Source organism: Rhinoraja longicauda, chromosome 11 (assembly GCF_053455715.1).
Source record: "Rhinoraja longicauda isolate Sanriku21f chromosome 11, sRhiLon1.1, whole genome shotgun sequence".
Taxonomy (NCBI): Eukaryota; Metazoa; Chordata; class Chondrichthyes; order Rajiformes; family Arhynchobatidae; genus Rhinoraja; species Rhinoraja longicauda.
Window position 1 is genome coordinate 47,935,250 of NC_135963.1, and position 15,862 is coordinate 47,951,111.

General features: G+C 40.7%; 1 protein-coding gene across 1 annotated transcript in view; it reads right to left on the reverse strand.

Annotated features, from left to right (window-relative positions):
* Positions 1 to 5,663: 5,663 nt before the first annotated feature.
* Positions 5,664 to 15,862, reverse strand: part of hmcn1 (hemicentin 1) — a 365,295-nt gene continuing 355,096 nt past the window's right edge. Inside the window, exons 104-107 of the mRNA XM_078407604.1 lie at positions 14,612 to 14,947; positions 12,596 to 12,715; positions 10,685 to 10,811; positions 5,664 to 6,384 (exon numbers count right to left, since the gene is read on the reverse strand). Coding sequence (XP_078263730.1) covers positions 6,018 to 6,384; positions 10,685 to 10,811; positions 12,596 to 12,715; positions 14,612 to 14,947 — 950 coding nt within the window. The 3' untranslated portion in view covers positions 5,664 to 6,017. The remainder of the gene's footprint in view (positions 6,385 to 10,684; positions 10,812 to 12,595; positions 12,716 to 14,611; positions 14,948 to 15,862) is intronic.

The window sequence follows — 15,862 nt, forward strand, 5'->3', positions numbered from 1 at the left end:
TCCAGAGAAGTTGTCTGTCCCGCTGAGTTACTCCAGCTTTTTGTGTCTATCTTCGGTTAAACCAGCATCCTTCCTACACAGGTTGTCCCAGGGAACAAACAGGACAAAGATCCTCCGTAAAGATGGATGGAGCAGTGGCAGATGGAATTTAATCCAGGCAGATGTCAAATAGTAGCAGGGCATCTGGAGTGAATAGCAGACACCTTTGGAGCTTAGATGTACATTGAAATACCATAACTCAATGAAAATAGAGACACAGGTGAATAGGGTGAATGGGTTTGGTCCAATTAGAGTAAATGGCAGGGACCATAGGAACATTGATGTACAGAGCGACCTTAGGATGCACGTCCATTGCTTAGTGGAAGTGGCGACACAGGTGGATAGGGTAGTGTGGAAGGCATTTGGTATGCTTGAATTCATAGGTCGAGGGATTGATTATAAGAGTTGGGATGTCATGTTGTAGCTGTGCAAAACATTAGTTAGACAATTGTGTACACTCCTGAAGAGATTCAGCCGGATGCTGCTTGGAATGGAAGTCCGTAGATATAAGGAGTGATTGGATAGGTTGGGTTATTCTTATAGACATAGGAGGCTAAGGGGTGACATTAGAGAGACATAAAATTCTGAGGGGGAATTGAATGGATAGACATGGAGAGCTTTTTTTCTTACGCGAGGGTGTCTCGGAATAGAGGGCAGTGGTTTAAGGAGTGATAGGAGAAATTTAAAGGAGAACCCGGCAGTAAGATTTCCACATAGTGGGTGTGAATATTTGGAACAGCTGCCAGACAAGGTGGTGGAGGCAAATTCAATACAATGTTTAAAAGCCACATGGACAGGTACTTGGATAGGAAAGGCATAGAGGGATACAAGCCTAATGAAAGCAAATGTGATCAGCATAGATAAACATAAACATCATGGTCAGTATGGGCAAGGTGGGCCGAAAGATCTTGTCTGTGCTGCACAATTCTATTCTGCTACGACATTCAGATTTTCTATGGAAGTAAATGACACACATTTTTCCATCTTGCATCCCATTTGCTTGCTGTTGGCCATTCGTTTAAATTGTCTGCAAATGTTTGTTTCGATCTTTATTACTATTTCAGAGAGTGAGTTCCACACTCCCACCAAAGTCCCCTCTAACTATTGTATTGACTTATCTTACATCTGTGGGCCGTACTTATTTATGGAAATACATCCTCAATTAACTATGTGGACGTGTAGGGCCCCTGCTGTTCTTTCACATTACTCAGTATCATGCCATTTATCATGCATTCCCTTGCTTGCTTTACTCTCCAAGAACATTTAACATAGAACAGTACAGCACAGGATCAGGCCCTTTGGTCTCCAATTCCAAGGTAAACTAATCTCTTCTGCCTGTACATGATCCATATCCCTCTATTCCCTGTATATCCATGCGCCCAGCTAAAGGCCTCATGTACCATTATTGTATCTGCTTCCACCACTACCCTTGGTAACACATTTCCAGGCACACACCATGCTCTGCGCAAAAACTTTCCCTGCAATCCTCATTTAAAGTTTGCACTTTTCACCTTCAAGCTGTGCTCTCCAGTCTTTTACATTTCCACCCTTGGAATAAGGTTCTGTCTACCCTATCTATGCCTCTCATAATTTTATATACTTCTAGCAAATCTCCCCTCAACCTCTTGCAAATCAGAGAAAGCAACGCAAATTTGTCCATCCTTTCTGTGATGTATACATGCAACAATATGGTAAAGCTGCTATGTGATGTATACATGCAACAATATGGTAAAGCTGTGCCTGCGCATTTGCTAAAATACACAGTTAAAATGTGGATCTTGTGAACAGACGTGTGTTGTTTTGGTCTCCCACTCAATGCGTGCTTTTGAGAATGATACTGAGTAGAACGTATCACTTTCCTTGTAACCAACACCACCTAACCCACGCAGCATTCTTATAAACCTCTTCTGCACCTCTCCAAAGCCAACATTGGCCTATAATTCCTCCTCCTTCTTGATCTCAAACTGCTCTTGTATATTAGTATTCTGCACACTGATCTCACTGTCTTCCATGTCTTTCTCCAATGTGAATAATCTAAGTAAATGACTCATTTAGTACACGCCTCTATCTTCTGACTACAAGTACAAATTACCTCCATTATCCTTGAGAGTTCCAACCTTCTCCCTGCTATTAATGTACAGGTCCACCACTGATTTTGCCGCATCCTTGGTTCCAGAGCCATTCTGCATTATCCATTTTGCCGGGTCAAAGAGAGGTCATAGATTGTAACCCTCCAACATTTGCACAGTGGATTAGGGATATGTTGTATTTTATTCAATTGGAGAAGATTAGGGATACTGTTAGGGAATCAGCTGACAAGTTTATAATAATAATAATAATGCATTTTATTTATATAGCGCTTTTCATATACTCAAAGACGCTTTACAGAGATTTTGAGAACATAGGGAAATGAATAAATAGATAAATAAGTAAATAAATAAATGAACAGAGAAAGGAGACAGAAGGTGAGGTGACCTTCAGTGGTGATCAAGATGGTTATCAACTTCAGGTGAGACTTCAGCGATGTTTTGAATGTGGTGAGTGTGGGGGAGTCTCTAACGGTTTGGGGTAGTGAGTTCCATAGGGTGGGAGCAGCGATGGAGAAAGCCCTGTCCCCCCAGGATCTGAGTTTAGTCCGGATGTGGGGGGATAGGAGATTGGCAGCGGCAGAGCGGAGGGTGCAGGTGGGAGTGTGCCTGTGGAGGAGGTCGGTAAGGTAGGATGGGGCCAGGTTATGGAGGGCTTTGTAGGTTATGAGGAGGATTTTGTACTGGATTCTCTGGGGGATGGGGAGCCAGTGGAGTTTATAAAGGACGGGGGTGATATGGTCACGGATCGAGGTGTGTGTGAGTAGACGGGCAGCGGAGTTTTGAATGTATTGAAGTTTATTGATGATTTTTGAGGGTGCGCCATAGAGGAGGCTGTTGCAGTAGTCCAGACGGGAGGTGATGAAGGCGTGGATGAGGGTTTCTGCAGCTGTGGAGGAGAGGGATGGACGGAGACGGGCAATGTTTTTGAGGTGGAAGAAGTTTACATTGATAGGCAACCTTTTCTTAGTTGTATTGATGCTTTAGGCTCTGATAATTTTATGGTTGAGTAGAGTATTTGATATGTGTGTATGTAATTAAGAGTGGAATTGAAGTATTAGAAAGGTCCCTGATATGTCTTAACATTCTGATTTTTCTGCTTCCCTCTTCTCTGTTTTTATGCATGTTGGTGCCCTAGATAATATGATGTACTGCTTTAAACCTCTAACCATTTATTTAAAAATATATATTATTATTATCTCTATTTATTTATTTATTATTTATTTTTTTTGGTTAATTTTTTTAACTTTGTCTTTTTTAAATTTTTTATGCTTAAGTTTATGTTTACTTATTTACTTATTTTCCTTGCATATCTTAAGTTGTATATCCTCTGAATGGTATTGTGGGTGGGGGGGGCGGGGGGATATCTATCAGTACTAATGTGTTCATGCATTGAATTGTCAAAGCTGTATTAATAAAAAATCAGAAATAAACTTTGTTCAGAAAGAGAGGTCATGGCCTCCGGGTACTGCAACAGTCCACCTAGGCAGCCGAGGAGCCGAGATACAGGTCCGCAGTCGGCCTCGGTAGACAGCTATGGGAATCGATCTTCCAGCTCCGGCCGGGTCAGAGTTCCAGTGCCCCGGCCGCAGGGGGCAAATTCGACCCGACGATCGGCACGGAAATCCCGATGAGGTCAAGGGCCTCACCCGGCCTAGAAGCCACCTTTTCTGAGGGACTTCCCGGGGGGGATTTCAAGTGCACTCTTGTAGATTTGTCTACATTATAGGAGGTGACCACCAGTTGCGGAAAATCGGTGGTGTTCCTGTACATATAAAATCTCTACATAACTAAAGAGTTGCTGCCTTACAGCGAATGCAGCGCCGGAGACTCAGGTTCGATCCTGACTACAGGCGGCGTCTGTACGGAGTTTGTACGTTCTCCCCGTGACCTGCGTGGGTTTTCTCCGAGACCTTCGGTTTCCTCCCACACTCCAAAGACGTACAGGTATGTAGGTTAATTGACTGGGTAATATGTAAAAATTGTCCCTAGTGTGTGTGGGGATCGCTGGGCGGCGCGGACTCGGTGGGCCGAAGGGCATGTTTCCGCGCTGTATCTCTAAATCTAAAAATCTAAAAAATCGAAATCTAGTTTCTTGCTTTTTCTCTCCCTCGCTTAGATAAGTTTAAATGGGTTTGAATCTTACAACATTATGACTTAAAATCCATTTTTGTAATGTGCATTTTAAGATCTTCCTGGTTGTATAGTAATTACACACTGTCCTATCAAGAGAGGCTAGACAGGTTCGGATTGGATTCTTGAGTTTAAGAGAATGAAAGGTCATCTTATTGAAACAAATAAGAGCTCTAGGGTACGTGACATGGTAGGTCTAAAGATGTTTTCAGCAATGAGAGAATGTGAAATACATAGTTGTCAGAGGCTGGTCATTTAAACTTAGTTATGTAGAGATTTTTTTCGCAGAGTTTGGTTATGCTCTAGAATTCTTTATCCCAGAGAGTTGTGGAGCCAAGTTCATTAGAAGTACATAGATTTTTGAAATATTGGAGATTTTTGAAAACGTGAGGAGGATCTGGCAGCCAGAAGGAGTTGAAGCCTGGACAGATCCACCATGATCATATTGAATGGTGAGGAAGGCTTACAAGACTTATCGAAACATATAAGATTATTAAGAGGTTGGACACGTTAGAGGCAGGAAACATGTTCCCAATGTTGGGGGAGTCCAGAACCAGGGGCCACAGTTTAAGAATAAGGGGTAGGCCATTTAGAACGGAGATGAGGAAAAACCTTTTCAGTCAGAGAGTTGTAAATCTGTGGAATTCTCTGCCTCAGAAGGCAGTGGAGGCCAATTCTCTGAATGCATTCAAGAGAGAGTTAAATAGAGCTCTTAAGGATGGTGGAGTCAGGGGATATAGGGAGAAGGCAGGAACGGGGTACTGATTGAGAATGATCAGCCATGATCACATTGAATGGTGGTGCTGGCTCGATGGGCCGAATGGCCTACTCCTGCACCTATTGTTTATTGTCTATATGTCTGCTGCTACATCCTGTGTTTTAATTTAAAAAAAATTATTATAAATAATACAAATAACTTTCAATGAAAAAAATTCCAAAAGGTTTATCAAACCTGATGTCTTTCAAAATCACATGTCGATTCTTTCCAACCTGTTACTGTTTTCCTTGCCCTGTTAATTTAAATGCCAGACATATTATTCAACTTAAAAAGTTAAAGTTATGATGCAAAATGGTTGTTGGAGAGAAGACATTTCTGATACAAATATCAGAATGTAAATGCCTGGAAGAAGTTGGAAAAGAGAGACTCATGCTGTTTATCACCTGACTAAACTTTGACCGGTTGTTTTAATATGAAGTGTGGAGAAGGGTCTTTTTCTTCCAGCCAGGTTTTGGATGGTCAAAGCATAATAACCCAATAAATATTTTAGTAATCTTGGACTGCATCATTTGAAGATAGTGAATAAATGGAGTGCTTACTGTAAAACAAATTAGAAGGATGTGACCTTTATTTCATTATCTGATGTTACACTTTAGTCTTTTGAGGAAAAAAATAAATGCACCAAAGGTAACTGCATATAAAATGCACAGAATTGTTCATATATACATTTCATAAAAATAGAATACATCTTGATATCTGACTCCCAGAACGTGTCGCTTTCTTATACAGTGTAATGACTTTAAATGGTCGGTGGTAATTTGGTCAGAACTTTCCATTGTTGAGAATGATGATTTATTTCCCTTGTTTGAACAGCTGGGCAGTGTGTTGCCTGCTGTCTACAACCTTCAGGTATGTGTACTGCCAAAGCATAGCACCATTTTCACAACTGTATTAGATAATGGCAGATTTTAAACATTTGCTTCCGGTGGACTTGATTCCTATTTACTTGAGTGAATAAAAGTTATATGTTGTAGTGCTCCTTAGTATGGGTATGCAGACACTGCAATATAAACTATAAAAGTAGTCTGATATTCAATGTTTCCATCTGCACTGTATGACGAGGCGCGTACTTTCATCCGATATGTCTGAGGCTCTTGTAGTGCTCTAATTGTAAATACAACTCCTTTCAAGTTCTCATCTCGAATTGCAAAAGGTATCAACGGGTCCTCATCGACAATGTAGAAGACAGTTCTGGGATGCATCACTCCATCATGAGTATAGGCCACCAGACGGATGAGATCCTGGTTAGCAGCGATACCAAACGGAAGGGCAACAAGTTTATACTCCAAGGCGTACGGACTGAGAGCACACTCTAGATCATTGGATGGGCAGTTTTTCAGGCAAAATCTAAAAAAGAAAAATATATTTCAATTCACAAACTCAAAGAATGAGTAAAGCCTTCTGATCCATTCTATCATAATCATTGTGAAAGGTACTCCTGTTCCCAAAATTATTCCAAAGGTTTTGCTGTAGATGGCTCTATCCTTTACGTAAGGAAATCACAGTGGAAAGCAGCTTCTCACATTAGATCTATGTTCACAAGAGTGAAGATAGACACAAAAAGGGCAGCACGGTGGCGCAGCGGTAGAGTTGCTGCCTTACAACCAATGCAGCGCCGGAGACCCGTGTTTGATCCCGACCACCGGTGCTATCTGTACGGAGTTTGTATGTTCTCCCCGTGACCTGCATGGATTTTCTCCGAGATCTTCGGTTTACTCCCACACTCCAAAGACGTACAGGTTTGAAGGTTAATTGGCTTGGTAAATGTAAAAAAAGTTATCCCTAGTAGGTATAGGATAGTGTTAATATGCAGGGATCGCTGGTCGGCACGGACCCAGTGGGCTGAAAGGGCCTGTTTCTGCACTATATCTCTAAACTAAAAGGTTGGAGTAACTCAGCGGGTCGGACAGCATCTCTGGAGAAAAGGAATAGGTAACGTTTTCAGGTAGAGAGTCTACTTCACTGAGAGTCAGGGGAAAGGGAAAGGTATCCCTTTCCCCTGACTCCCAGTCTGAACAAGGGTCTTGACTTGAAATGTCACCTAATCTTTTTCTCCAGAGATGTTGTCTGACCCGCTGAGTTACTCCAGCTTTTGGTGTCGATGGTTTAAACCAGCATCTGCATTTTTCCAACCTACACTTCTCTAGAGTGAACCTGTGCCCACCTAACTCATTAGGTTGGTTTTCACGGAAATAATCTCACATTTTGGACTTTGGTCTCTCTTAATTATCTAATGTCAAATCAGCTTGATCTTATTTTCGCATATTTTCTGTAATTAAACCCAACAACATGTGATTGCATTGTTTTGAAATGAGCTTCTCTGGAATTTTACTTTACATTCTATTACAATTATTTGAACCGGAAAAGAACAATGTCATCATACCAGCCCATAAAAAAATGTTATGTGCACATTTAAAAAAAACGTGCACAGCCAACTCTGTTCTGACAATCTAAACTGATATATGCTCCATATTTTTGAGGAGCTAATGGGTGCTGGAAGAATGGCATTGGGTATTGAAAAATTTCATCCTTTGCGTGGTTTTGTAATTTTCAAGCATTAATAATCCCGATTTTTTGTTGCAGGTATATAAACATGTTTATAGTTATAGAAATGTATAGTAATTAATCAAACAAAAAAACATTTAAAATATTTAATCTGTGACTTGGTCACTGATTCCCAAATTTATAGTTAATACCTGGCTACTGGATGCAACATTCTATGAGAAAACCCAATCTGTTTGGATTTGTTCAGCATTTCTATAGCTTAGTGATAAAATATAACATGAGTTCCTACCTGTGTAGGAAGGAACTGCAGCTGTTGGTTTACACTGAAGGTAGACACAAAAGCTGTCAGAATGTTATGCTATTAATAATTTAGAGTAGTTTCTATTTTATTTGACCGGACAGGCTGCATCTCTGGATAGAAGGGGTGACATTTCAGGACGAGACTCTTCTTCAGACTGAGAGTCCGACCTTGACCTTCATCCCCTTTGATTTCTGTTTTTCTCCATATCTCTGTGTCTCCCTCTCCCCGACTCCCTGTCTGAAGAAAGGTCTTGACCCGAAACATCACCCATTCCTTCTATAGAGATGCTGCCTGTCCCGCTGAGTTACTCCAGCATTTTGTGTCTATTCTATGTCCCTACCTTGTCTCTTCTAGTGAGACTAGAATGTAAATAGAAATATGGTATTATGTGAATCAACATTTTGTAAGAGATTTTAGTTTCCAAGAAATACGTCAATCAATCATTTTGAAGCCTTGATTTACTAACACAATAGACAATAGGTGCAGGAGTAGGCCATTCGGCCCTTCGAGCCAGCACCACCATTCAATGTGATCATGGCTGATCATTCTCAATCAGTACCCCGTTCCTGCCTTCTCCCCATAACCCCTGTCTCCGCTATCCTTAAGAGCTCTATCTAGTTCTCTTGAATGCATTCAGAGACTTGGCCTCCACTGCCTTCTGACGAAGTGAATTCCACAGATTTACAACTTTCTGACTGAAAAAGTTTTTCCTCATCTCCGTTCTAAATGGCCTACCTCTTATTCTTAAACTGTGACCCCTGGTTCTGGACTCCCCCAACATTGGGAACATGTTTCCTGCCTCTAACGTGACCAACCCCTTAATAATCTTATATGTTTCGATAAGATCCCCTCTCATCCTTCTAAATTCCAGTGTATACAAGCCTACCCGCTCCAGTCTTTCAACATACGACATTAACCTAGTAAACCTATGCTGCAAGCCCTCAATAGCAAGAATATCCTTCCTCAAATTTGGAGACCAAAACCGCACACAGTACTCCAGGTACGGTCTCACTAGGGCCCTGTACAACTGCAGAAGGACCTCTTTGCTCCTATACTCAACTCCTCGTGTTATGAAGGCCAACATTCCATTGGCTTTCTTCACTGCCTGCTGTACCTGCATGCTTCCTTTCAGTGACTGATGCACTAGGACACCCAGATCTTGTTGTACGTCATCTTTTCCTAACTTGACACCATTCAGATAATAATCTGCCTTCCTATTCTTACCACCAAAGTGGATAACCTCACACTTATCCACGTTAAACTGCATCTGCCATGCATCCGCCCACTCACACAACCTGTCCAAGTCACCCTGCAACCTCATAGCATCTTCCTCACAGCTCACATTACCGTCCAGCTTTGTATCATCTGCAAATTTGCTAATGTTACTTTTAATCCCTTCATCCAAGTCATTAATGTATATTGTAAATAGCTGCGGTCCCAGCACCGAGCCTTGCGGTACCTCGCTAGTCATTGCCTGCCATTCTGAAAGGGACCCATTTATCCCCACTCTTTGCTTTCTGTCTGTCAACCAATTTTCTATCCATGTCAGTACCCTACCCCCAATACCATGTGCTCTAATTTTGCCCACTAATCTCCTATGTGGGACCTTGTCGAAGGCTTTCTGAAAGTTGAGGTACACCACATCCACTGATTCTCCCCAGTCAATTTTCCTAGTTACATCCTCAAGAAAATTCCAGTAGATTAGTCAAGCATGATTTCCCCTTCATAAATCCATGCTGGCTCGGAACGATCCTGTTACTGCTATCCAAATGCTCCGCAAATTCGTCTTTTATAATTGACTCCAGCATCTTCCCCACCACTGATGTCAGACTAATTGGTCTATAATTTCCTGTTTTCTCTCTCCCTCCTTTCTTAAAAAGTGGGATAACATTAGCTACCCTCCAATCCACAGGAACTGATCCTGAATCCATAGAACATTGGAAAATGATCACCAATGAGTCCACAATTTCTAGAGCCACCTCCTTAAGTACCCTGGGATGCAGACCATCAGGCCCTGGGGATTTATCAGCCTTCAGTCCCATCAGTCTACCCAACACCATTTCCTGCCTAATGTGAATCTCCTTCAGTTCCTCTGTCACCCTAGGATCTCTGGCCACTAGAACATCTGGGAGATTGTTTGTATCTTCCTTAGTGAAGACAGATCCAAAGTACCGGTTCAACTCGTCTGCCATTTCCTTGTTCCCCATAATAAATTCCCCTGCTTCTGACTTCAAGGGACCCACATTTGCCTTGACTATTTTTTTCTCTTCACATACCTAAAAAAGCTTTTACTATCCTCCTTTATATTATTGGCTAGCTTACGCTCATACCTCATCTATTCTCCCCGTATTGCCTTTTTAGTTATCTTCTGTTGCTCTTTAAAAGATTCCCAATCCTCTGGCTTCCCACTCTTCTTTGCTATGATATACTTCTTCCCTTTTATTTTTATGCTGTCCTTGACTTCCCTTGTCAGCCACGGTTGCCTCTTACTCCCCTTAGAATCTTCCTCCTCTTTGAGATAAATTGATCCTGCAACTTCTGCATTGTTCCCAGGAATACCTGCCATTGCTGTTCCACCGTCTTCCCTGCTACGGCCTCCTTCCAGTTAAATCTGGCCAGCTCCTGCCTCTGTAATCCCCTTTGCTATACTGTAATACTGACACTATATTAGGAGAATCAGGAAAGCTATAGGAATAAATGAAAACTAATTTATTAACTGCAGTTCACTGCTTAGATGAAGTGCGGATTATAATCAGTTTCCTTTTTGTCTGTAAAAATGAAGTAAAACAGGGAAGCAAATAATAGCTGTAGAACAAAGTTAATTGCATTGGTGCATCATACCCGGTAACTGGATCTCTCTGGTATTTAGGTGGACAAGGTGTGTCTATGCACTGATAACTGCCTCTCATATTGAAGCACATACGACTGGCTCCACAATGGATGTTTTGTTCTAGACATTCATCAACATCTGCAGAGGATAATAAGGAAATATCAGTGCAATGCAACATCTAAAATATTTTAAATATGTGACGGCCTATTATTGGAACTTAACAAAGAAAATAAACACGTTTTCCACTGATAGGTTAATAGGGTAATTATCATTCATGGTGAATTGTCATGATTTTTCACTGGAATGGGGTGTGAAGATGTAAGAGAGTTCACTAATGAAAGCCACGAGATTGGTGTTGTTGCTCATTGTCAATATAGCAAATATATTTTTACATAGAAAAATGTTGTAAGAATGTTATGCTATTCATGATTTAGAGTAGTTTCTATTTTGACTTATTTAAAACCATCATAATGCTCAAAAGGAAAATAAAATGACTAATACATTGGATTGTTTGTTTTACAGCGCAGGAACAGGCCCTTCGGCCCACCGAGACCGGGCCGACCAGCGATCCACCAAATTAACACTATTCTACACACACACTGGGGACAATTTTTACATTTCACCAAGCCAATTAACCTCCAAACCCGTACGTCTTTGGAGAGTGGGAGGAAAACGAAGATCTCGGAGAAAACCAACGCAGTCACGGAGAGAAGGTACAAGTTCTGTACAGACAGCACCCGTTGTCAGTATTGAACCCAGGTTCTCTGGCACTATAAGGCAGCAACTCTATTGCTGCACCACTGTGACGCACAATTGGCTGCTAAGAGAACCACCTGGAACATTGGCCACGCAGATTGGAAGATTCTGGGCAGAATTGATTTGTGGACAGCATTGCAAAGGTTACAATTAGTCTCAGCACCAGGTAAAAAAACTGGCCAAAGTCCTGTTCCTGATACCAGCAGTGGGACAGCATTAGTAGCTTAGCTTTCACCATCCATGCTGTTCACTTCAACGATTTATTGTGAGCTTCACATACCAATCAGTCTTTTGGTAAAGTGGATTATCCTGCCTGTTAAGTTTAAATATGACTCTAATATTTATGGCCTCAGGTTTTGGTTTTATATGTAAGTTGAAACGGCATTTTTACAGAAGTTGTCCTAGTAAAAGAACTATTAGCATTTGCCTAATGAGCCCACATGTGGTCTTGCAATAGAGGGAGTGCAATGAACCGGATTAATTGATCTGAATTGATTTATCAGACGAGGAGAAATTAAACAGATTGGGTCTATATTCTCTCGGGTTTAGAAGAAGGAAAGGTGATTTCATTGAAAGCTGCCAGATTCTTCTGGGGCTTGAGAGTTGGGCACAGGGTAATGGTTCCTTTAGTTGGGGATTCTGGAACCAGTGACAGGGTGAAAGGTTACACGTTTGACCAGCAGTCACAGTCTCAAATAAGGGGTCAGCCATCAAGGACTGGGATGAGGAGAAATTTCCAATACTAGATATTGATGAATCTTTTAAACTCTGTTCCCAAGAAGGCTTTTGAGGTGCAGTGGCCGTGTGTATTAATGGCAGAGACTGCTAATTTTTCATTTAGATTTTGAGGGAATCAAGTGATATGGTTCGTGTTGTAACTTTGTCAGTGCCGTAGGTGGCCGCTATTTGTATACATTGGGTATGCAAGCAAAGAATTGTGTCTTGTCACATGTGACAATAAAGTATTCCATTCTAATGCAGGCAAATGGCACTTAAGTAAAACGTCAGCTACGATGTTTTTGAATGGCAGAGCATTGACAAAGAGGATGAATAGATTGCATCTGTTTCTATTTCTTATGTGATGTTCTTTATCAATGTGTCAACCAAGGGAATGACCCCCCCCCCCCAAAACAAAATTACAAGGAACTGGTGAAAGGGTATCGTACCGTGACAGGCTTTCCCGTTGGGCATGAGTCTGTATCCAGTGGGACAGAGACATTGGTAACTCCCTGCTGTGTTTTTGCAGTCATGCTGACAAGTTTCCTTTTTTTCACATTCATTAATATCTGCAAATAGAAAAGACAATATTCAAAAAAATCAACAAAGTATTAATCACTACGAATAATTGGCATTAACAAAATACAGGTGGTGTTAAATGACAAATTTTCTGTTATAACAGTAAGTTCTAACTTTCTCTATATTATATGTCTTACATTTAATGGGCATTACTGTAGAGAATGAAATGAGAAAATCTTAATTTTCTCTATTTCAATGTTGCAGTATTGTTTAAAAATATAAAATGACTGAAAAAAAAATGAAATAAATGAAAAAAGGAATGTATTTACTTGTGAACATTTGCCCCTTTCTGAAATCAGAGAACTGGTATTTGTCACTTTCCCTCTTCCTCCATTTTCTTTCTTTTCCTCTGCTTGAGATGTTGAGCTGCCAGCAGTCCTCGACTGCCTTGCCCAAGGTATTGCTCTTCATGTGTGAGAACAGACATTGCCAGCTAGATGTCTATTGTGTATCGCATTTGATCGTGCAAGGGATGTGCACATCATAGACTAGTGCGCAAAAAAGCTGCTGAACATAGTGCAGTGACAACACTGCATTTACAATGCATTTTTGATGGTGATACTACAATAATGAAGAGCTTGTGTTAAAAAAGCAGTCTGCACCTCAAAGTGGGAGTAGGCCACCTTCCTATTAAGTTGAAGGATCTGTCCTTTGGGGTCCACTCATGATGTCCAGGTGGACACATGTAGGTTTATTGGTAGCACATTATTTTGTTTGGGTAGGAGTGGGGAGTAATTACTTTGTTCCTTCCCCCATGTACATCTTTCTACTGGCAGAATGTCCAATCATCTTTAAGGTATGTGTGATGGTCACGGCCATCTCTGACCTGTTGCTGTTGCAAATTGGCCCAATTACTCAAAGGAGCAAATCGCACAGGGAACGGCCACTTTAAAAGCTCTGTCACAGTGGGCAATCTCACTATCCGTGTTTTTTATACTTGTGCGAGCAGTGACCACTGGTCATTTTTGAAGTGCTTGGAAGGCATAGCGTTGTCAGTGCCCATGTCCAAGATGGGTTTTCAGCATAGGTCTCCTGAACAGCACCATTTTACCATGTGTTTAAGTGAATGAGAATTTATAATATTCATCTTTGTTTTATGATTATTAGATAATAGACAATAGACAATAGGTGCAGGAGTAGGCCATTCGGCCCTTACGAGCCAGCACCACCATGCAATGTGATCATGGCTGATCATTCTCAATCAGTACCCCGTTCCTGCCTTCTCCCCATACCCCCTGACTCCGCTATCCTTAAGAGCTCTATCTAGCTCTCTCTTGAATGCATTCAGAGAATTGGCCTCCACTGCCTTCTGAGGCAGAGAATTCCACAGATTCACAACTCTCTGATTGATGAATATATTTAAAGTAGATGCATTATTTTAACACTTCTGTTTTATATTACTAAGTTTCATATTCCTCATGCCAAATGGTTCGGAATGTTGAAATACATATAATTGTTACATGAATATTTTTAATTATAACGTTAAAATGAAAATGTCATTAAATGTCATTAAAATGAAAATATCAGATGGCAGAAGATAAATTACAGTCACATTTTTTCATTTGGTGTGGATCACACTGATGGGATTTGTTTGGCTGTACTGATCGTACAAGTCAAACAGATATTCATATCAAGAGGAAAATACTGTGGCTTTATGAAATCAAAAGACATGACTCAATTCTGGCAGAATGAAAATAACAATCGCAATGAGCATAACCATTGAAGGCACAAGGCAAGTGATATCAGTGAACATAATCAGAAGCAATTTCCCGTGTGCAATGGCACATCAGTTGCACAGCCTTCAAGATATTTTTATTTATGTTTTTTTCCAGCTTCTACTACATAAAACAAAACACAGTGGTCCATTGACAAAGGGTGATGTTTACCTATGCAATTGCCATGCTTTGTCTCATAGCCTTCAGGGCATGTCTTTCTAATGCTCCTGCCAGTCCTCGAGAAAGGCACGCGGTAAAGGCTTCCGGAGCCCACGTGGGATCTATACTGTGAGGTCTGACTAAATTGTTGCTGGTTGAAGTAACCCACTCTGGGTAACTGTGCATAGTTATAGATTCTCTCATAATTTGGTAATCTTTCTAATCCAGCACAGGATTTCCCATCACCCAACAAATGTTGTCCAGCTGGACACACGCACTTGAAGCTGCCAGGTGTGTTGATGCACTGGTATGCACAAGGTTTAGGCACCCGCTCACATTCGTCAAAGTCTGCTCATATGATAGGGTCGCACCATAATATACCATGAAAGGGAAAGAAAAGAGAACACAAAAAACAGGATCAGTTTGGATAACATTGTACGCTACCACACATGGAGTAATTTGATTTTACTGACATGGCTCCGGGCAGGATTCTGAATAAAGTTTCTCTGAACATACTATGTCCAATTTAATGGGGGCATGTATAATAAGGGCATCTATTTGACAATCACATACTAATCTACCTTTACTCTAGAAAACAATACTTCTGTTGCTACCTTCATGATGGAAATGTTAATGTGGATGTTGGTAAGAAATCAATAGATAGTGGTTATGAATATCAGAATATTACTCTTCTGCAAACTTGAGTGACGAACTCGAGATGATATTGGCGAAATAACTATAGGGAGAATCTTGGCTGAATCATTTTATTTTTGAGTAATTATCTGCTCATTGTAAGTGGCATGCATCCTGAATAGCTCTGTAGTCACTTGCAGTTTGTTACATGTGGACAGAATCTCTCTCCACTCTGCTGCAAACTTCCATTAGTATGGCATTTAATTTCTATTCCAAACAGCAACCATGCTGAGTGAGAAGCTGATGAATTACTACTAAATTAAGAGTAGTTTTAGGCAAAATGCAGTTGTGCTGTAAGTTTTGCTTTTTATTATACCTAATGCTTCAGGCTAAATGACAATACCTTTGAAAATTAATAAATAAGTATTGTGAAATCTGTTATAACAGTAAAAACAATACATGATTATTCAAGTAAATTGATTTGAGTTACGTTATAATAGCTGTACTTATATTTTAATAAGTATGAACAATCACATTACTGATCAGTTCAGACTCCATCAATATCTTGGAACAAAGAAGAATGTTTCAGCAAATGACTCAAATCACATTTGGTTGGCAGGTGTTGGAACT